Genomic DNA, 21211 nt, shown 5'->3' with positions numbered 1-21211 from the left:
ACGAAAATCGGCCATGAAACGTGGCCGAGAATTCTGATTCCGAAAGCGTTGCGTCGCAACATCTTCGGCCTTTCCTTTCCCTTTGTCCTTAGGTAGGCACGCATCGACCATATTTACTGTTGCCGTGGGGAACGGGTCAGTATCAACACTCATCTTCTTCTCTGGAAATTTCAGTTTGCCATTATCAATCCAGCTTTGGACGTTGTCGCGAAACACGACGTAATTGTTTGTCGTATGTTTGCTTGAATTGTGGTATTTACAATATACCTTTCCTTTAAGCTCTTCGGCCTTGGGAATGTTGTGACCAGGCCGAAGCTTGATGATTCTTGCTGATAACAGTTGGTCAAAAATTGCGTCAGCCTTTGTAATATCAAAAGTATAAACTTTTGACGGTTTCAACGTTCCCTCAGTAGCCGAACGGCTTTTGACTTCCCCAGAGTCAACTTGAGTCAATGCCTTGCAGACGTATAGCTTATCTATCACTATCTCAGCTGCATCCACACTAACACATTCATCATTGGTTGATGCATAATTGATAGTAAGATTCTTGTAAATCGTCCCCCGAGTTGGAACTTTCGAAATATTTTCCTCGCGGAGCAAATAATCATACTGCTCGACATGCTGGGCTAATTCGTACATATCCCGAAAGTTTGCCCCTAAGAATTTCTTTTTGTATTCGACGTCGAGGCCGTTCAAAGCAAGCCTGACAAATTCGACTTCGGGTAAAGGCACTCGGCACCAATTCCTGGCTGATTTGAACCTGGTAAGATAATCCATTGGTGACTCATCAGATGTTTGAGCCATCCTTGCTAATGAGGAAACTGACATCTCCATCCCTGGCCGATAAAACTGCTCGTGGAATTTCTCGACCAACTCCTCCCAGTTTTGGACGGAATTAGGAGGGAGATTGATATACCAGGCGAATGCTGAACTGGTCAATGAGAAGTTGAACAGCCGTAACTTATGGAAATCACTATTAACATCCCCGCATTGCGCGGTGAAACGAGCCACGTGCTCCAACGAAGACAGAGACGATTCACCGGTAAAAAGGCTAAAATCTGGGATCTTGAAACCCTTCGGGTATCCGAACGTTTCCACGTAGGCCGGGTACGGATGGATAAACTTAGGAAACTTCGGCCCTTTCTTCATGGCCGAGTCGATCATCCGCTGAACTTCGGTCATGTCAACAGGTGTTGCTTCGACCCTCTGGTCGATTCCGTCTGACCTACTATTCGACCCTCCTCCTTTTTCCAAGTTAATTTGTTTGAGCCGAGCAGGAATAAGCTCGGCCGGTGCAATTGGCAACGGATTGTTTCCTGGTGGTAAGTGCTGGAGAAGATCGAAAGGCCTGCTGTCACTGACTTTACTAACCAGCATTTCGAGCATTCTGGTTTGTCGCTCATTGGAACTGAGTATCACGTCATGCAACTTGTCAATGCCTCAACTAAACGTCTGCTCGACTGACCGAGACTGCTCATCTAGTCGCTTTCGAAGAAACGACCTCGTTGGCGGATCAGATCCTTCACCACCATCCTCATCGCACTCCTCTACTATCCCTTCATTGAGAACGCAGGTGTTTCTGTTAGGGATTTCTAGACCGCGCAGTTGACCGCCAAGATTAACTTCTCTCTCTCGGCGAGTCGCGCTCGTGGACTCAGGTGTCACAGCGCTAAGGGGATTCTGCGCCTGTGGCACACTTTGTCCTATGCTCTGATTCGGCAAATCGGCTGTCGACTTTCCCATAGCTGTTTTCTTTTTTACTGATCGTGTTTCAATTGGCATGAACTTCGTAGTCTAGCACTGGGTCCCACTGGGCGTGCCAAAATGTTGACCCTAAAAACTACCAAGCCTACGTGGCGCGCAGGCCGAGTAATCTATAAGCTAACTACGTCATTCGATGATTGCGGGGCGTGCCAACTCGTCGGCCGAAGAGTAAATTTTTTGATGTTGCGTTGGGTGCGCGGCTGACTTCTGCGTCTTGCGATTGTGGCCGAGGAAGGAACACGTCTCGGCCTCTTGAGCTCTCGAACCTGAAGACAAGGCTACTATTTTTATGAAGTTCAATATCAAATTCAGCTTTCAACGTGCCGAATGTAATAACTTGTAACACCTCACTTCGCCGAGAAGGCTGATGAGATGACCTCGACCAATAAGGATTCAGAAATCCTTCTCGACCGAGACTTGGATAGGTAATCAATCGTTCTCGCCGCAGTGCTGTTGATGCCAACGGAAGATACTGCGAGACCGACTGATTCTATGGTGACAGAGCTATCTATGCCGACTTAAGATATCACCAGTTGCTTCCACAGTGATGTTGATGCCAACGGAAGATGTGTCAGCGAAAAAGAAAAAGAAAAATCACAAGTTGTGAGAATTTGCGCAGGGCAATTTTGTATTGATTTGCAGGGGGCCTCTTTTTGAAGCACAGCTTTCCCTATTTATAGCACTGGATCCTGAATCCGAGTTAAAATCCTACTCGGACTAGGTCTTCCTCTCCGGATCAACACCACCTCGACCAGTCCTACCTTCACTAGGACTATGAATCTAGTCCTTAACTGAGCCGGATTCGCTTTCTGAATTACTGATCCCGTCGAGACTCCCCATTGCACTAGGACTCGACTTGCGTTCTGATCAAACTGACCTAGGCTTGGAAGCCCACGAGTTGAACGATCCATGGTCCTTTTGCCGCACGGCCTCTTGGGCCGAGAATGATCCTACCCTCGGCCCAAACTATTATTTTGGGCCCAAATAACACTATAATCATTTATATATAATGAATTAGTACAATATTTTACACTTTATACATTGCATGGTAAGATACATGAGTGACTTAGCAAGGTCAAAAAATATCGATGATATCAGAAATATCGATAGTCCAAAAACACGGAAATTTCGATTGAAATATCGGGATATTATGGATATTTTAGACCATAAGTGAAGTTTTAATAAAAAAAACAAAATTTAGTTTTGGTGAAATTAAATTATTGTCTATCATTTTTTCTATGACAAAAGATTAAATAATCTCTTCATCATCTTTTATTTGACAAAGAAAATTCCATTAATATGAAATTTATATAAATAGACATATAATTTGTGACGTTACACAATTATAATCAGCTCAAATTTATAGTTAGTAGCTATTTACACGAAATTTATAAGCCTACCGCCAATTATTTGGCAGGCCAAAACGGTAATTTGAAAATAGCGGGAAACTCCCTTCAAAATTTCCAGATCTCTCGATTCAAATCCCGCCCAAAACAAAACAACGATCCGCGTCACTCATATCCCCAAACAACACGCACCGTCGATCTACACTTCATCAACGTCTCAAAATCACCCAAACTCAAAGCCGCGGATCGTCAGCTCTCACCCTTCCCCCGCTATAAAGGCAACTTTACCTGTCTCGCACCACAGCTCACCGCACACTCCACTCTCTCACCAAACTCTCTATAAACGGCACCGTAATCATCGAAGATGTCAGGACGCGGAAAGGGAGGCAAGGGCCTGGGCAAGGGCGGAGCGAAACGGCACCGTAAGGTCCTCCGCGACAACATCCAGGGCATCACCAAGCCGGCGATTCGGAGGCTGGCCAGAAGAGGCGGGGTGAAGAGAATCAGCGGGCTAATCTACGAGGAGACCAGAGGCGTCCTCAAGATCTTCTTGGAGAACGTGATCCGTGACGCTGTGACGTACACCGAGCACGCCCGCAGGAAGACGGTCACCGCCATGGACGTCGTCTATGCTCTCAAGAGGCAGGGTAGGACCCTCTACGGATTCGGGGGTTAATTTTGTAAATTCAATCCTTGGGGTTTCGAATGGGTCGGAGTTTTAGATTCGGGTTGTAATTTGTCGCAAAATTGAAAGGATCCTTTGCTTTTTTGGATTTAGCAAAGTAGTACTCGGCTGTTGTTGGCTTGTCGTTTTCAACAGCGACCTGAATTTATTTTGTTATTTAAATCATTTTTACGGCAATTATTTAAAATTCTTTTTCTTTTTAACATACAAAATTTTTATTTTAATTGTGTGGGGGAGTGTGTTAATTCAAAATGTGTTAGTAATAATATTGTTTAACATTGTTTTTATAAGAATCAAATTTAAATATTTTTACATAAAAATAAAGAAGAATATTATTAAATTGTAGTATTAAGTTGTTTTATAAATACAAAAAAATGAATTTGGATTTTTGTTAGATTTTCTTGGTTAGGATTTTGAAAATTTATGAATTATATATGTTTATTATATATTGTGCGGTTAAAAATTATTTTAATATTTTATTTAAAATTATATACAAAAATAATATCGAATAAAAATTAATTATAAGATATATGACAAAAGAATATGATTTGTACATCATCAAAATTTTAAACAAAAGAAATCTGGAAAGGATTCTGTTGGCCAAAACATGACAATAATCAGTTGCCATAAAAGATAAAAAAAACCGTAAATGCTGTTATGTGGCCCTCGGCTGCCGTGTGACCGCTAAAATTTCTGACGTGGCACAATCATTTTGTGGGCCCCAATAACGAATCCGACAAAACCTCACCCCACCATCGTTGGCGGCACTTGAATCTTTTTACCCGAGTTGCAATCCCACTAAAGTCGGTCGGGACGCCACAACCTCTCCTATGCCATCCCCGAAAGGCCAACGATTCCCAGGGGTAGTTTCGTGATTACCCTGATTCCGCCATGGGCATTCCCTGCGACGACATCGTCGTTATCAAGCCGGGGAAGGCTCCTGACGAGCCCTCCGTCCTCACCGTCAACTGTCCCGACAAGGCCGGCCTCGGCTGCGACCTCTGCTGAATCATCCTCCAGTTCGGCCTCTCCATTACCAAAGGAGGTAATTCAAATCTGCAATTTCAAATTCTGGCACCTGGGTTTTTCGAATTCCTCAATTTGGCACCCGGGTTTTTGAGATTTTGAGATTTTTGGGTGTTTTTGTTGCAGATTTCTCGACGGATGGAAGGTGGTGCTATATAGTGCTGTGGGTCGTCCCCCACCACGAATCCCTGAAGGTCGATTGGGAGAGGTTGAAGGATCGGCTCTCGTCCGCGTGCCCGTCGTCGTGCTTCTTCTCGTTTTATCTCAATCAATTCTCCAACGTCCCAACGCCCTCTCCGGTCTATCTGTTGAAGTTTTGGTGCCACGACCAGAGAGGCTCACTCCACGGTCAAAATCTCAACTTCTTCATTAATTTTATTGGGTTTTCGATTTTGTTCTCGACTGTTGTTTGTTTTGTTCATATGGTTGAGTAATGAAGAAGTTATGGTTGTTTTTTGTGTAAATGTAGATGTTACCAAAGTGCTCTGTGAGCTTGAAATTCTGATTCAGAGAGTGAAAGTGATGCCGACCCCGGATGGCCGAGTTTTGGACCTCTTCTTCATCACAGATTGCTTGTGAGTTTTTCGTGCGCCTTTTGAAAATTGCGTGTTGGTGTTGTGGTTATTAATCTTAAGAACTATCCACTTTTACTTCAACAATATAATTTTTACTTTAGTATGCTTCACATTCAGGTGTCCATGATTGATTTTGAATAGTTGTCTGGTTTGCTAATTACGCTCGAGATATCGGAACCAGCTGCCAGTCTTAAATTCTCGTGTTGGTTTATGACCCTTTTGAGTTAATCCCATATTTTAAAGGAATCTAGATGAATTCGGTTGGCAATACATTGGGCGAATTATCTGATCTGGTTGTATTGTTGATCAAATTACATAAGCGAATTTGATGGCCTATGTGGCAATTTGGATTTGGATATTACATAACTTCCCACCTTATATGTCAAAATTTATTTATTCATTTTACTTATGTTTTTTTTTTATCTTCCTTATTACATAGTTTGGTATTAAAGTAGCCCACATTAACAAAAGAAATTGCATTAATGACCCCAGTTAACAATTCAAATTAATGAAATGCTGTCCCTTTAATCCTCATTGGCTTTGGCTGATCGATGGGAGTAATTTTTCTGCCAAAGCTAACCTTTTTCTGTCCAGTGTGGCAGTTGACATCTCGGTTGGAGATGCTCTTAACTGGGAGAACTGTGTATGTATTCTGGGTTGTCAATTTTTTCATTTCTTCTGTTAGTACTTTGAATTTTGGATATCATTCTTCCCAAACTTGGCTGATTCTTTTGAGTTTAATACCAATCTAATGTCCCGGCATTCACTTCATAAGACTAGTTTCAGAGAGTACACAATGTGGTGAAGACTTGTAATTGCTCGTAAGTGTTGGTTATACCTTGGAGCGTTTATTAACCCCCATTATTTGGTACCATTTACTTTCAGGGAGTTGTTACACACAAAACAGAGAAGAGACGACATATGTGAGCATCTGATGGCTGCTTTAGGAGAGTACTGCATCACCTGTGAGCTTAAGTTGCCTGGACCTGAGTATGAAAGTCTGCAGGGGAATTCTTCTCTTCCACCAGCCATTGCTGACGAATTATTTAGCTATCAGCTGAAGGATGAGGAGGCTTATCCAAAAGCTCTCACCCAGAACATGGGAACGGTGAACAAGACCAGTATTACAGTGGATAATTCATTGAGCCCTTTTCATACGGTGCTGCAAATACAGTGTGTTGATCGGAATGGCCTCTTTTATGACATTATGAGGACTTCCAAGGACTGCAATATTCAGGTACTTTTTCATGATGTCTTGAAATTCTGTTGTCCAAAAATTTTGGCTGCCTCAATATACTAGGACAGATTTGAGTCAGACAGCCACTTTCGTGCATGTTTCTTGAGTACCATTTTTTGGTTCTTGCAGCTGTAAATATTTAAGGAAATGAATTTTCGGTTTTCCTTTTTAGTGTTCATAACTCCCATTGGATATGACCTTTGTGTTTCGCTACTTATAATACGTACTTATATTTGCAATTAGCAGTTTACTGATGCAAGTCTGTTGTTTCTCATTTAGATTGCCTATGGTAGATTCTCTTCACCTGTGAAAGGCTTCCGAAATTTGGACCTATTTATTCAGCAGACAAATGGAAAAAAGCTTGTTGATCCTGAAGTTCAGGTTGCATTGTGTAATCATTTAAAGGAGGAGATGGTTCACCCACTGAGAGTGATCGTTGCCAACAGGGGCCCAGAAACTGAACTCTTAGTTGCTAATCCAGTTGAGTTATCTGGAAAGGGGAGGCCCCTCGTATTCTACAATGTTACTCTAGCACTGAAACAATTGGGAGTATCTATTTTTGCGGTAAGAATTTGATGTGAGTTTCCTTTTTGTGGCATGCCCTCTCGCGTTCTCTCATTATTTCATTGTTGATTTGCAGGCTGAAATTGTAAGGAATTCAACTTCAGTTTGCCAGTGGGAAATCTACCGATTTCTTTTGGATGATAGTCGTGAATTTCCATTGGTAAGCAAACAAAATAGGAGTAATATTGTAGAGAGAGTTAGAAGAACCCTCTTGGGCTGGTGAGCTGTTACATTTGCTCCCCTTTTGAGGATCGCATCCTCGAATTCTTTCCATCTTGTAAGTGTGCTGTACAGCAGCTCCGTCCAAATAGTTATGGTTATCTGCACTAGTAGAGTGTAGAATCTCTACTGACTATTTTAGGAGGAAGTTCGTGGTCGTGTACTAAGACTACTGTGAGACTGCAGAACTATGTTTTAGCTCGCAAAGCTTGCCGTCAATATGCAACTTATGTTTTCTTAAAATTTCGAACATATATGTACTCCGTATGTTGTATTTTCATCTTGAAGTGCTTATATCGAATGGAAATGTACTCTGGTTTTCGTAGTAACATGGTGTGTGTTCATCTGAAAGTGATTATTTCGGCCGCTTTGGTGGTTATGTGCAGGTGCATATATAGAAATGCCACCTCTTGTGCTACCTTGCTTTCGGGCCGTTTGAATTGTATGAAACGGAACTGAAACTGCTGATAGCCATTCATCTGAAAGTGGTTATTTCGGCCGCTTTGGTATTTTCATCTTGAAGTGCTTATATGGAATGGAAATGTAAGCATATTCTTATTAGCATTCATATTTCTATTTATCACACCCAATTGCCTGCAAAGTTTTTAGGTTTTTCCTACGCTTGTTGTATGCTTTCACCTCAAGTGCTTTTTCATGGATCACTTGCATTTTTATTAAAAAAAATTCAATGTGCTTTTAATAGAAGTGCTTTTACTGACGTGCTTATATGCAGAAGTAATTTTTAAAAATGCATTTCTAAACAAGCCCAAGGGTACAGCCACATTGGCGTTTTTAGTACACTGAGTGATATTGTATTTTATGCGTGAAGTAATAATATAAGAGAGACTAAATTTGTAGGAAAATTTTTGAAAACTAAAAGACATGGAAGTTGATGATTGGTTTATTACTTACACATTGATAGACGTGCTTATTCTTATTAGTGACACATCATTTAGTTTGCAAATTTCGTCTCTAAATTTAGCCTTTCTAACATTATCCTTATGCATGTGGTGAGTTAAAAATGGGTTCAGTTGAAAGTAACTTTAGAATTTCTTTCAAATTCCATCTAATTTTTTAGCCCATAATGCTTCTTCGAACTCGATTTGGCTCACTTAATCACTCATGACTCACCACACATTCTGTTGTCACACTTTGCTAATTAGCGTTCAAATCCGTTGAAAGATTTCTACAACTATGTTGACGTGGCATGAATGATGTTGATGCACAAAATCAGTGAAGACTTTGGTACAACAGAAAGTGTCAGGTTTTGTGACCTTCGCTTGGTTGCTTCGGTCACTAGTGAGGATAAGTACGTAAATGAATAGAGACAGAGAAGCAAACACAGGATGTACGTGGTTCACCCAGATTGGCTACGTCCACGGAGTAGAGGAGTTCTTATTAGTAGTGAAGGGCTTACACAAGTACAAAGGATCAAGCTCTCAATTTAGTGAGTTCTTGTGAATGATTTAACACAAATGGCATTAGGCAATATTGTGGGGGAATGACCCCTATTTATAGAAAAACTTGTAGCTTTGTCACATTGACATGTGTCATGTTATGATTGGTTCTTGATGTCGACACGTGCTGCGCTCTGATTGGCTTCTAATCTTGACACGTGTCGAGTAGTGATTGGCCTCCTGGTCGGAGGGGAACTCTTCTGGGTCCTTGACAGTATAGCGTTGGCCGGTGCTCGGTAGTTTCGGGATTGGTCAAGTATGGTACAAACAGTGCTCCCCTAAGTTCCCGAGTGAGGGAAACTCCTCGGTTGGGGACTTGCAAGATCCAATCCCTTGAGTAATCACGAAACTTCTAAGTACCGAAGTGTGGTCTGATCTTCATCTGCCCTTCTCTGGAAGTACCTTTCCTCCATCCGGGAATGGTGTATTTAGCTGATGTTGACGCACAAGGTAATGTATCAATTTCACTTGAAGCTTAGTTGTAGTTTCGGGCTTAGTCAAGTGTGATACAAACCCTATAGTAGGAGTCCCCCAAGTCGCCGAGCTAGGAGATCTGCCGAAAGAGGTGACAGACAAAGTAAGCAGTCAAACTTCCAAGTAAGCAACCCAGGATCAGAGGTTTGACTTCGGCTTCCGGTTGATTGTTCTCCTTCTCCTTGTCTCTCATTCAACTGCCAGGATAAGGAGAAGCAAATGGATAAGAGATGATATGAGATACTTTTGCTTTTGAAGAAGTAACTTTCCACAGGCTTATTCTTGAACTGTGCTGAAGGGTTTTCTGGTGCCCTTCAGAGTATAAGGCCGACTAAAAAATTTGAGGGTCAAAACAAGTCCATCAAATCTAGAGTACGTTCGACCTTGATGATATGGGATACTTTTGCTGTTGACGGAATAATGAATGTGGTATGGAAAGGTGTCGTGCTGTAGTGATCTGTTTCAGCTCACCGTTGAACCTTCTGCTTCAATCTTTTGCATGGCAGAAATGGTGTGCAACCTTTGCATTTAAATGGTCCTTCAGAACATTCCTTCATAGTGACTCATCCACGCTTGGCAGCTTCAGTGTAAAGAGCCAATATCTGATCAACTGTCATGAGGTATTTGCCGGTGGAATTCGTGACCTTGACAGCAGTTGAGGATGAGTACTCGAGAGCAATGCTAAGTAAGCAACCAGGCAAAGGCTCCAAGCAGTCAGTTCCAAATTGGAGGTTTGATTTCAGGTTCCGACTGACTGCTCTCTTTCTCCTTGTCCTGCAGGTGTGGACAAGGACAAAGACAAAGATAGGGAGAAAGCATGATATGGGATACTCTTGCTTTCGACCCTGATGATATGAGATACTCTTGTTCTTGGTGTGGCTTATTTGCTGAGGTATTATCGGGGGGAAATAAAGCTGAGTATTTCGAGAGGTTATGTTGAGGGTGCATTTTCGAATGCGAGAAAGGGTTGAGCATTTTTGCAGGTTTGCCTGTCCGTTGAGGAGGGAGGTCAATGTATATAGGGATTTCCCAATAACAAGTAGTAATGATATTCCTTTACCCTTCTTGGTCACAGCAATGTAGTGGGAGCTGCCAGCTTCACGTGTTTTAATTTTGTCAGAGCACTTTGAAAAAGTGGTATGTGGTATCTGGAAAGCTGATGTTACGTGTGAAGATTACAGACAAGCTTTATCTAAGGAAATCTGGCTCTCGAAGTTCTTAGAGTTGTGCCTCTTCGATTTTCGAACAAGCAATCCCGTCGAGGATCTGACTCTCGAGATTCGGAAAGCGGTGCTACTCCGGTTTTTGAGAAAGTAATTATGTTGGGAGTCTTTTCTCGAATGTGAGTAAAGGTTGGACGTTCTTGCCAACCTGTCTTGCCGCAAAACACGGAGGTCGACACACATAGGGACTTTCCAGTTGTCAAGCAGTGGTGCTGTTCCTTTACCCTTATGGGTAATAGTAGGGTAGCTGGAACTTCGAAATTCTCGTGCCTAAACTTTGTCAGAGATCTTTGACAAAGTTATATGTGGTACCCGAGGAGTTGATGGTGCATATGGAGAGCGGTGATTGAACAGTAAGATTCACGTGCTTTTTACTTCACCAGAAATCTTCGACAGATTGCCCGTAATTTCTGCAAAGCTGATTGTGCATGTGACAGGTGCTGACGAGGCTGAAAAAGCAGGTGCTTCTTTGATTTCTGAGATCGGCCCTCGTGGTCTCTGAGCAGCCCAGCTTTTGAGAAAGTAAATGCCTCTTCGATTTCTGAGATCGGCCCTCGTGGTCTCTGAGCAGCCCAGCTTTTGAGAAAGCAAACGCCTCTTCGATTTCTGAGATCGGCCCTCGTGGTCTCTGAGCAGCCCAGCTTTTGAGAAAGCAAACGCCTCTTCGATTTCTGAAGCTCCGTCGAGTGCAGATTTTTATAGAGGCTGGCATTAAGTTCCACAGCACACCTGAATCTCTACCAGTAGAAACTCATTTCTTGCACTTCTAAGATCTTGATTTGTCTGACCTCTTCCTTCTTCAACACATTTGAAAATGTCTGGACCCTCCGACCGTCGTTTTGACCTGAACCTTGGAGAAGAGACAGCCACGCCTTCTCCAGACAACATATGGCGCCCATCCTTCATATCCCCTACTGGTCCTCTTACCGTTGGGGATTCTGTGATGAAGAATGATATGACCGCTGCAGTGGTGGCCAGGAACCTTCTCACTCCCAAAGATAACAGACTACTTTCCAAACGGTCTGATGAGTTGGCTGTTAAGGACTCTCTGGCTCTTAGTGTTCAGTGTGCAGGTTCTGTGTCTAATATGGCCCAACGCCTATTTGCTAGAACCCGCCAAGTTGAATCATTGGCTGCTGAAGTGATGAGTCTCAAACAGGAGATTATAGGGCTCAAGCATGAGAATAAGCAGTTGCACCGGCTCGCCCATGACTATGCTACAAACATGAAGAGGAAGCTTGACCAGATGAAGGAATCTGATGGTAAGGTTTTACTTGATCATCAGCGGTTTGTGGGTTTGTTCCAAAGGCATTTATTGCCTTCGTCCTCTGGGGCTGTACCTGGTAATGAAGCTTCAAATGATGAACCTCCAATGCCTCCTCCTTCTGGGGTTTTGTCAAGTACTGAGGCTCCGGATAACCACCCTCCGGTGCTTTCTCTTTCTGGGGCTCTACCGACTGCTGAGACTTCCCCTAAGCAACCTTTGTGAAGGCTCCCTTTTGTTTGTTTATTTTGACTCATGTATATGTACATATTTGTGGCTTATCGAAAATATTAATAAATAAGCTTTGCTTCATTTCAATATATTGTGTTAAATACACCAAAGCCTTCTTTATAAAGTTCTTTGAATTTTTGCTTTTGTTGAAACCTGTATTGTTGAAGCTTTGTGAGTGAAGCATGTAGTTTGAGGTAGTGTTCCCTTAATTTCCCGAGTGAGGAAAACTTCTCGGTTGGAGACTTGAAAAATCCAAGTCACTGAGTGGTTGTGAGACTGCCGAGTATTAAGGTGCAGTAGCATATGGTGGGAGTCCCCCAAGTCTTCAGGCGAAGAGAGTTGCCGAATGAGGTGTCTCGCTTGTTACTAATTTGTCAAAGTAACGAATCCTTGTTTCGATGTCACACATTCGCATATGCCTTATCTAAAAATATTTCCAACTTTTGTGTGTTTGATGCTGCATGCTATTGACTAGACAAGATTAAGTGCAATTAGTAGCTTTTCTCTCTTTTTCATCTTTTCTTTGGTGGAATTGCTTTTCGTTTCCACTAATCAGCCTGAGTGGATGCAAGATAACACCATTCTCTATAGCTCAGATCGCAAAGTCGTCTTCATGAAAGTTGTTCCTTATCTTGTGAACTACAACATCTCCAAATTTGAGATCCATCGGAGTAGTACAACTCCAGAAATTCAGGTATGATGAGTAACTGTTCATCAATTTTCTGTTAACCCGTCAGACTTGTTGTGAGCTTCTAAACTCCATTTTTTCTTGTTCATCTCAACATACTTTCTTCATCGAAGTTGTTCCTCACCTTGTCAGCTACAACATATCCAAATTTGAGATCCATCGGAGCAGTACAAATCCAGAAATTCAGGTATGATGAGTGACTGTTCATCATTTTTCTGTCAACCTGTCAGACTTGTTGTGAGCTTCGAAACTCCATTTTCTCTTGCTCAGATCAACATACTTTCTTCATCGAAGTTGTTCCTTAACTTGTGAACTACAACATATCCAAAATTGAGATCCCTCGGAGCTGTATAACTCAAGAAATGCAGGTATGATGAATGACTGGTTATGATTTTTCTGTCAACCCGTCAGATTTGTTGTGAGCTTTGAAACTCTATTTTCTCTTGCTCAGATCAGCATGCTTTCTTCATTGAAGTTGTTCCTCAGCTTGTGAACGACAACATATCCAAATTTGAGATCCCTCGGAGCTGTATAACGCAAGAAATTCAGGTATGATGAATGACTGGTTATTATTTTTCTGTCAACCCGTCAGATTTGTTGTGAGCTTCGAAACTCCATTTTCTATTGTTCAGATCAGCATGCTTTCTTCATTGAAGTTGTTCCTCATCGTCTCTTTCATAACATATCAAAAATTCAGAATGAACTAATGGTTAAATATTTCCAGATCTTCGAAACATCACAGCAGCTTCGAAATCTGCAAGAATCCGACTGTCATGTTTGGAGCTTCAACACTTTAATTTCCGTCGCTCAAACAGAAATGGTTCCTTCTTGAAAGTTGTTCATATGCTCAAAAACTATAGGGTGTCCAAAATTCAGCTCCATTGGAGAAGAGCAGAGGTTGCAGAAATTTGATAGATGAAAGGAGGCGGAAGAGGGAGAGAGAGAAAAAGTCTCTTGGGTTGGATTTCTATTTTGGGGCAGATTCCAAGTTTTGTAGCACCTTCATTATTGATGAATTGCTTGTACTTTTGTCCATTATGAAACTTGGGACTTTGGCTTGTTGTTGGATCTATTATAATATGTTTGGAAACATATACATAATTGCTTGTTTGGTTATGACAGGGATGTTGTGGGTGTAGAACAAAACAAATGTTTGTGTTGACCTGTGTTTTTGTACAAGTTCAAGGGCATCTTGGGTTTTGTGAACAAAATTTGTTTATTTGGAGCAAGGTTTTGTGTTGAAGCTTTGTAGGTGAAGCTTTGGTGTTGAAGCTTTCTAGGTGAAGCTTTGTAGGTGAAGCTTTTTTAAGTGAAGCTTTTCGGGTGAAGTTTTTTGGGTGAAGCTTTGTGGGTGAAGCTTTTTAGGTGAAGCTTTGTGGGTGAAGCTTTTTTAGGTGAAGCTGTTTGGGTGAAGCTTTTTGGAGGTGAAGTTTTTTTTGGGTGAAGCTTTTTTAGGTGAAGCTTTTTGGGTGAAGCTTTGATGGTGAAGCTTTGTAGATGAAGCTTTGTAGATGAAGCTTTGATGGTGAAGCTTTGTAGGTGAAAGTATGTAGAGGGAGCTTTCTAGGTGAAGCTTTTTTAGGTGAAGCTGTGTAGGTGAAGCTTTTTTAAGTGAAGCTTTTCGGGTGAAGTTTTTTGGAGGTGAAGTTTTTTTTGGGTGAAGCTTTTTTAGGTGAAGCTTTTTGGGTGAAGCTTTGATGGTGAAGCTTTGTAGATGAAGCTTTGTAGATGAAGCTTTCGAGGTGAAGCTTTGATGGTGAAGCTTTGTAGGTGAAAGTATGTAGAGGGAGCTTTCTAGGTGAAGCTTTTTTAGGTGAAGCTGTGTAGGTGAAGCTTTTTTAAGTGAAGCTTTTTGGGTGAAGTTTTTTGGGTGAAGCTTTGTGGGTGAAGCTTTTTAGGTGAAGCTTTGTGGGTGAAACTTTTTTAGGTGAAGCTGTTTGGGTGAAGCTTTTTGGAGGTGAAGTTTTTTTTTTTTTTTTTTTTTTGGATGAAGCTTTTTTAGGTGAAGCTTTTTGGGTGAAACTTTTTGGATGAAGCTTTTTGGGTGAAGTTTTGGAGGTGAAGCTTTTTGGGTGAAGCTTTGTGGGTGAAGCTTTTTAGGTGAAGCTTTGTGGGTGAAGCTTTTTTAGGTGAAGCTGTTTGGGTGAAGCTTTTTGGAGGTGAAGTTTTTTTTTTTTGGGTGAAGTTTTTTTAGGTGAAGCTTTTTGGGTGAAACTTTTTGGATGAAGCTTTTTGGGTGAAGTTTTGGAGGTGAAGCTTTTCGGGTGAAGCTTTTTGGATGAAGCTGTTTTTTTTTTTTGGCGCTTGACACGGTCTTCATTTGCTTGTTTTGTAGTGACTGTGGAAGACGGATTGCTTTCTGATTGAGAAGGGTTCCGGCATCGCTTTGCACCATCTTCATGTGGGTAATATAGGAACTTCCTTATGTTTTGATCATGCATGTAGTGATAGAATTTGTTTCTTCTTATTGTAGATGTCAGAGCCTGGAAGTTCTAGTGATGAGGGCTCTTCTAGCTTTAGCTCTAAGTCTGAGTCTGCAATGTCGGAGTCTTCAGGGTCTTTGTTAGAGTCCTGTACTAAAGAAACATTGGATGATCTTCCCAACCGTCAAACTTTAGCTATTGCTAGTTCTTCCTCCATGGCGTTGGGTGAGGGCGTTTCTCCTGATATGTCTTTGCCTCGGCGGAGGCATGGTTATAAGCCTGCGCCATCACCTCAGAGTAAGTCTTCCAAGTATTGGCATTGATCATGTATTTAAAGAAACAATCACGTAGGCCTGCCGTGAAGGCTTTGAGGGCAGTCTTGTCGTCTGCCTCGGCACACCGGGAGTATTCATGGCTGAAGCGGCCAGCATACATACGTAATGACTCGTCTGGCCTCTGGCGGATAGTGTACAGGTCATCTGCAGAGTGCAAGCGATCGGTTTGGAAAATGTGTTGGGAAACAAATAGTTTCCTCAATTCCTCAAATGAGTCTACCGTCTCAGGTGTAAGACGACAATACCAATTTAGAGCTCCGCCAGAGAGGGTGGAGGGGAAGAGAAGACATCGCTCTTCGTCGGTGTGCATCCGGTATGCCATGGTGGACTCAAAGAGGTTAAGGTGCTCAATCGGGTCCTCTTTTCCAGTATAAAGTTGCAAGCCAAGCTTCTGCTTTGTCTTTGCTTGAAGAGGGGTGTTGAGGATCCTCCTTGTAAGAGGGCCAGGCCTGGGTTGGTTCCAGTCAGGTATTTCAGCCTGACGTTCAGCCTTCAACTTGTTTACTTCCTCAAGAAGTTGTAGGACAAGGGGATCCTGAGCGGAGTTATGTGCCACTGGAGCTTTCTTTCGTAAATCTCCATCTCCTCTTGGAATTAGGAAGGTTTGATCAAGGGCATGTGATTTTTCCCTGGACTCGCTGTACTGGCTTCCAGGGTATGTCTGTCGGAACACCTCTGAGTCCCCTGTACCCTCATGTCTCTCTAGGACTTGTTGCACCTTCCCCAAGTTGGTGGCCGGCTCGGGCCGTGGCAGGGGACCGAGTCTCTCAGAAATCCTTGGGTCATTGATCTTTGAGCTTATATGGATGGAATTCTCTCGACGTTGCTTCAGGAAATCCCGACAATCGCGAAAGACGGCTTTCGATCCTTCTGCCCCTTCAGCAAAGAGGTGTCTCCCTCCGCTTCTCATGGTTCGGGTCGAAGCAACTGGGTTAAGAGAAGCCTCATGTTGATTATCAAATCGAGGGGTAATTTGTTCCCTATCAGGGATATCTATGTCGAATGCATGTGACCCTCCATGTTGGAGGGCACCCAGTTGATGGTTGACTTCCACGGGGGCAACAAGCTCGCGTGTCTGAGCTTGCCTAGCTTCGTGAAGTGTCTCGAAGAGCTTCTCATATTGCTCCTGGAGGACCTCATTCCTCATTGCTATCTTGTTGTTCTGAGCTTCCAACTCATCGACTTTAGCTTGAAGAAGAACTCGTTTTCCTTCCTTCTTTCGTTGTTTCGCACTATGTGCAAGGGGGGTGTCATTCTGTGTGCTGTGGCTTCCTTCGCTTCCCATGCTGGAGAGGGATGCCTGATCAAAAGAAAGTGTACGAATGATAGAAACCAGCTTGACACAACTGAAGAGAGTAGGAATAAGTGTCGTTTCCCACAGACGGCGCCAAATGTTGATGCACAAAATCAGTGAAGACTTTGGTACAACAGAAAGTGTCAGGTTTTGTGACCTTCGCTTGGTTGCTTCGGTCACTAGTGAGGATAAGTACGTAAATGAATAGAGACAGAGAAGCAAACACAGGATGTACGTGGTTCACCCAGATTGGCTACGTCCACGGAGTAGAGGAGTTCTTATTAGTAGTGAAGGGCTTACACAAGTACAAAGGATCAAGCTCTCAATTTAGTGAGTTCTTGTGAATGATTTAACACAAATGGCATTAGGCAATATTGTGGGGGAATGACCCCTATTTATAGAAAAACTTGTAGCTTTGTCACATTGACATGTGTCATGTTATGATTGGTTCTTGATGTCGACACGTGCTGCGCTCTGATTGGCTTCTAATCTTGACACGTGTCGAGTAGTGATTGGCCTCCTGGTCGGAGGGGAACTCTTCTGGGTCCTTGACAGTATAGCGTTGGCCGGTGCTCGGTAGTTTCGGGATTGGTCAAGTATGGTACAAACAAATGAGACTTACTTTATCGAAATAGCGCAAACATGATCTTTTTCGGATCTTCTTGGTGAGGATCTTAGGGATTTGTAAATTGTGTCTATTCATCGTACATTGTGCGATCAATTTTTGTCAATTACTATTTGTGTTTAATTTTAAATAAAAATATTTAAAATGATGGATCCCTGGAATCCTCACAAAAAGGATCTGGAGAAGATCCGAATTCGAAACAGCGAAGGGGTGTGCTATACACACACCTCATTTTACTTCTCACACACTCCTTGATAATTTCTATCCATTGATATTCTTAAATTCATTTGATCCAATGATCAAAAATTAAAAAGATATGTGATAAGTAAAATGATAATGATATGTGTGGATATCACATTCCAATAGCGAAATGTCTGTCAAGTAGACGTCAGGTGGCATAAAAGAACATATATTTATGATGCTATCCTTACTGATTGGCCTTTATTAAAAAAAAAAAAAGAAAGCTTATTGGCTTATTGGCTTTTTGGAGAAGTGGCAATTTGAAAACATAAGGCCAAACACAGCCTTACTTTGACCAAACATACACATGGCGGTAAACTGTGTCGTCGTACAAATCACGCTCATCCTCGTCGAGAAATGAAGCAATAAATAAGCTCTGCTCTCTCTGCTTTCAAATCCCCAAATTCTTCAATCTTAGGGTTTCCTCTTCGTCTTCTTCTTCTTCTTGCATCTCAACGTTTACCTCACACGAACTAGGTAATCACTCTTCCCTTACGCATATAAATATATATACATACTGTATGTATTTGGTTTTGAGTTTTGAAGAAATCGCTCTGTCATTGAATTTTCACGAATTTGATCGATTTGTATGTGTATGTAGAATATGATTTATTTTCTGTTCGTTCGTGTTGCTGAGAATACAGCAGACTGAGAATAAATTAAACTACTGATTTTTATTTTTTTATTTGTTTGGAATTTAAAGTACTGAGAATGCTTCAGACGGAGAATACATCGGTCTGAGAATACATCAGACTGAGAATATATCTTTCATGGACTTAGGTTGTTAGTCTCGAATCGAATCGGAGACGCGGGCGTTTAAGAACGTTTAAGTTTTGGATACATTGTCAAGCGTTTGTAGTTGTAAACATGTTTGGGAACTTTGCATTTGGATGTGTTTCATTTACTTGAGTTGCCGGTGTAGTTATAGCTCTTTTGGCTAAACACGGAGTTCCACTGGTTCCGTGTTTTCGGAAACTGAGTGATGGTTAACATTTTGTTGGGATGATTGGATGTGGTTCTAGTTTCATGTAGTTGGTTTTTGTGGTCATGTTAGCAATCGGAATACTTCTTCTGGCAGGCAGGTTGCTGCGCTCGCTAGCTTGTTCTTGTTTCGGTTCTTTTCTTATAAGGATATTTCGTTGAAGGTTTTGCTTGGTGGTCTCCAACATGAGTGTGAATAGAAGTCAAAGCCCAGAACGAGCCAAGAGATACCGCAGCAGAGAACGCGCATCTTACCATGATGCTCCATATCCTAGTGAACGCCGCAGTTATAGGTATCTCATTGAACGTTCTAACCTTTGTTTCCAGTGTTTTCGGTTTCATTTTGTCTTTTCTCGCTCTGTGGTACTCATAGAGCAACTTGAGATGATTATGTAGCCATCCCTTGTGTTGGTATGAGCTTTGGTGAAGTTTTGTGTATTTTCTATCATTTATTATTCTATATCTTTTGGATCTAGATCGTTGTTTTAGTATGTAGATTATTACACGTCAAGAATTAAATTATAAAAGTATCCACATAGTTTTTGAGACAGATGACTTGCTAGACAAGAAATTGAAATGGAGATATAGTGCTGCCATCACAATATGTTAAAAGTTAGCAAATTTATGAGACAGGATGCGAATTGAATTTGAAAAGTTAATAAGTTGGAACAATAAAACCAAATACTTCATATTACTTAAGAGTTAGGTACTTCCAAGCTTCGTCTCATTTTACGCTTGGTGTTGTTCATAATTATTGGTAACCTACTACAAAAATGCTGATTCTAACCTGAATTTTCATCGACTCTCCTCAGGAACTATCAAATCTGGTGCTAATGTTTTGTCCTTTCCCCGTGTGTATTGTATTACTGGTTTAAAGTGGAAAAATCCTGTAAAACTTCGCTCTGTTCGTGTGCCTGTAACATTTAATACTCAAAGAAATTTTGTTTTAACTGTTCAAGTTGACTTTAATTTCCATTGGCTGAAGTCCTCCTTTCTGATAATAATTCGATAGGTAGCTATGTATAACGCACGCAAACTGATCTCTTGGTATTTGGACTCCATATGTTTATCAAAACTGAGATAATCTTTTGCTGCTACATCTTCCTACATCTTCAATTTCATGTCGTAATGATTATTCTGTTATTTTTCAGGCAAGATTGTCTTTGCAATAAATGTAAACGGCCAGGGCATTTTGCAAGGGATTGCCCGAATATGACTGTCTGCAACAACTGTGGACTTCCAGGGTGAGTTCTGCCGAACCCTTCATTTTCCATATATGGTTTTAAGAGTTGTAGAAAATAGGTTGCACGGAGGACTGCAAATCCTGATTTTCGTCTGTGAAATGTTTTTCATATTCAAATGCTGTATGTTTTATCAGCCACATTGCAGCTGAATGCAACTCAACAACTATGTGTTGGAACTGCAAGGAGCCTGGACATCTTGCAAACCAATGTTCCAATAATCCAGTCTGCCATATATGTAGTAAGAAAGGCCACCTGGCTCGTGATTGCTCGAACCCTAGTCCTTCATCCCATGATGCAAGGCTCTGCAACAACTGCTACAAACCGGGTCATATTGCTGTCTATTGCACAAACGAGAAGGCTTGCAACAACTGTCGGAAACCTGGACACCTTGCTCGTGACTGCCCCAACGAACCTGTTTGCCACACCTGCAACATATCAGGTCATATGGCTCGCCATTGCGACAAGTCAAGCCTAGCCCCAGACATCAGAGGCCCCTTCCGCGACATCACGTGCCGTAACTGTGGGCTGCCAGGCCATATCGGCCGAGAGTGCATATCGATTGTCATCTGCCACAATTGTGGTGGAATGGGTCACCAAGCTTATGAGTGCCCTTCTGCGTTGATGATCTACGGTCGCGGCCTACGAAGGTATTGAGTATTGACCACCTAATGAGTAGGGAGTCGGAGGTTTCATATGTAGGATTTGCTTCTCAAGTTACACTACAGTAATTATGGCTTTACTTATCCCAAGTCTTATGAGTAGTAAATGTACTGGGCTTTTAGTCAGACGTTCATTCGTTATGGCAATATCTCAAACCTAATCCTTTGTGTGAATGTTATGAAACTTTGTAAGAACTTTTGAGTCCTCAGCCTACTCTCCTATTGTCAATTAGGGCTTAAGATGGTACGATAGCATTCCTATTTTTTGAAAAAATTATGAATTATTCAAAACCTGTTTGATACTCTACTTGAATTCAAATTTTTAAACTTAAAAATAATTTTTAAATTTTAGGCCTTAAAAACTTGTTTGGTATGATTATTTAAAAAAAATTGAACTCAAGACTAATTAAAAAATATAATTTATTTTCTAAAAAAACCAAAAGTGAGTTTTTAGAGTTTTTAAATTTAAATTTACTCATTTTGTTTTCTCTCTCCTCCCTTCTCACTCCAAATTTATCTCTATTTTATTCATTCTCTCTCGCCCTTCTCTTTCTTTCTTTTTTACTTTTTTCGTCTTTCTTCTAATCTGTTTTTTTTATTCTCTCGATTTTTTTTTCACTCTTCTTCCCTTCTATCTCTTCTGATCCTATAATTTTT

The 21211-nt window shown here is 41.5% G+C and overlaps 3 protein-coding genes and 1 long non-coding RNA gene across 6 annotated transcripts; all 4 read left to right on the top strand.

Annotated features, from left to right (window-relative positions):
• Positions 1-3474: 3474 nt before the first annotated feature.
• LOC103406327 (histone H4) lies at positions 3475-3972 on the top strand. The gene has a single exon (XM_008345323.4). It carries the CDS (start codon positions 3475-3477, stop codon positions 3784-3786), a length of 312 nt encoding a protein of 103 aa, XP_008343545.1. The 3' UTR covers positions 3787-3972.
• Positions 3973-4004: 32 nt separating this feature from the next.
• On the top strand, positions 4005-7745 carry LOC103406326 (ACT domain-containing protein ACR9-like). Its single transcript, XM_070825195.1, has 6 exons — positions 4005-4840; positions 4948-5169; positions 5291-5396; positions 6282-6633; positions 6913-7197; positions 7274-7745. The coding sequence occupies exons 3-6, from the start codon at positions 5344-5346 to the stop codon at positions 7418-7420; spliced, it is 837 nt and encodes a 278-aa protein (XP_070681296.1). The 5' UTR covers positions 4005-4840; positions 4948-5169; positions 5291-5343; the 3' UTR covers positions 7421-7745.
• Positions 7746-7802: 57 nt separating this feature from the next.
• LOC103406328 (zinc finger protein GIS2-like) lies at positions 7803-20749 on the top strand. Of its 3 annotated transcripts, none has more exons than XM_029101031.2 (4): positions 7803-7959; positions 18816-18944; positions 19803-19895; positions 20030-20749. In XM_029101031.2, exons 1-4 carry the CDS (start codon positions 7952-7954, stop codon positions 20547-20549), a joined length of 750 nt encoding a protein of 249 aa, XP_028956864.1. In that variant the 5' UTR covers positions 7803-7951; the 3' UTR covers positions 20550-20749. The 3 variants fall into 3 exon arrangements, with proteins under 3 accessions (XP_028956864.1, XP_008343546.2, XP_070681315.1); XM_008345324.4 differs by lacking the exon at positions 7803-7959 and adding an exon at positions 17972-18147; XM_070825214.1 differs by lacking the exon at positions 7803-7959 and adding an exon at positions 18019-18147 and having other exon boundaries at positions 18749-18944.
• LOC139197550 (uncharacterized) lies at positions 12620-13814 on the top strand. The gene is made up of 5 exons (XR_011583028.1): positions 12620-12759; positions 12867-12940; positions 13024-13121; positions 13205-13302; positions 13478-13814. It is a non-coding gene; the product is annotated as an uncharacterized lncRNA (long non-coding RNA).
• Positions 20750-21211: the final 462 nt, after the last annotated feature.

The sequence above is a fragment of the Malus domestica genome, chromosome 01, assembly GCF_042453785.1.
Source record: "Malus domestica chromosome 01, GDT2T_hap1".
Taxonomy (NCBI): Eukaryota; Viridiplantae; Streptophyta; class Magnoliopsida; order Rosales; family Rosaceae; genus Malus; species Malus domestica.
The sequence above is the reverse complement of the archived record's forward strand: the minus strand, read 5'-3'. Positions and strand labels throughout refer to the sequence as shown.

Bases quoted from the DNA above. Each gene is read 5' to 3' on its own strand.
- LOC103406327 (XM_008345323.4), top strand. From the start codon at position 3,475: ATGTCAGGACGCGGAAAGGGAGGCAAGGGCCTGGGCAAGGGCGGAGCG.
- LOC103406328 (XM_029101031.2), top strand. The intron at 18,945-19,802 runs GTATCTCATTGA...GTTATTTTTCAG, and splicing joins AGTGAACGCCGCAGTTATAG to GCAAGATTGTCTTTGCAATA. The intron at 19,896-20,029 runs GTGAGTTCTGCC...ATGTTTTATCAG, and splicing joins AACAACTGTGGACTTCCAGG to CCACATTGCAGCTGAATGCA.
- LOC103406326 (XM_070825195.1), top strand. From the start codon at position 5,344: ATGCCGACCCCGGATGGCCGAGTTTTGGACCTCTTCTTCATCACAGAT. The intron at 5,397-6,281 runs GTGAGTTTTTCG...ATTTACTTTCAG, and splicing joins TTCTTCATCACAGATTGCTT to GGAGTTGTTACACACAAAAC. The intron at 7,198-7,273 runs GTAAGAATTTGA...GTTGATTTGCAG, and splicing joins TGGGAGTATCTATTTTTGCG to GCTGAAATTGTAAGGAATTC.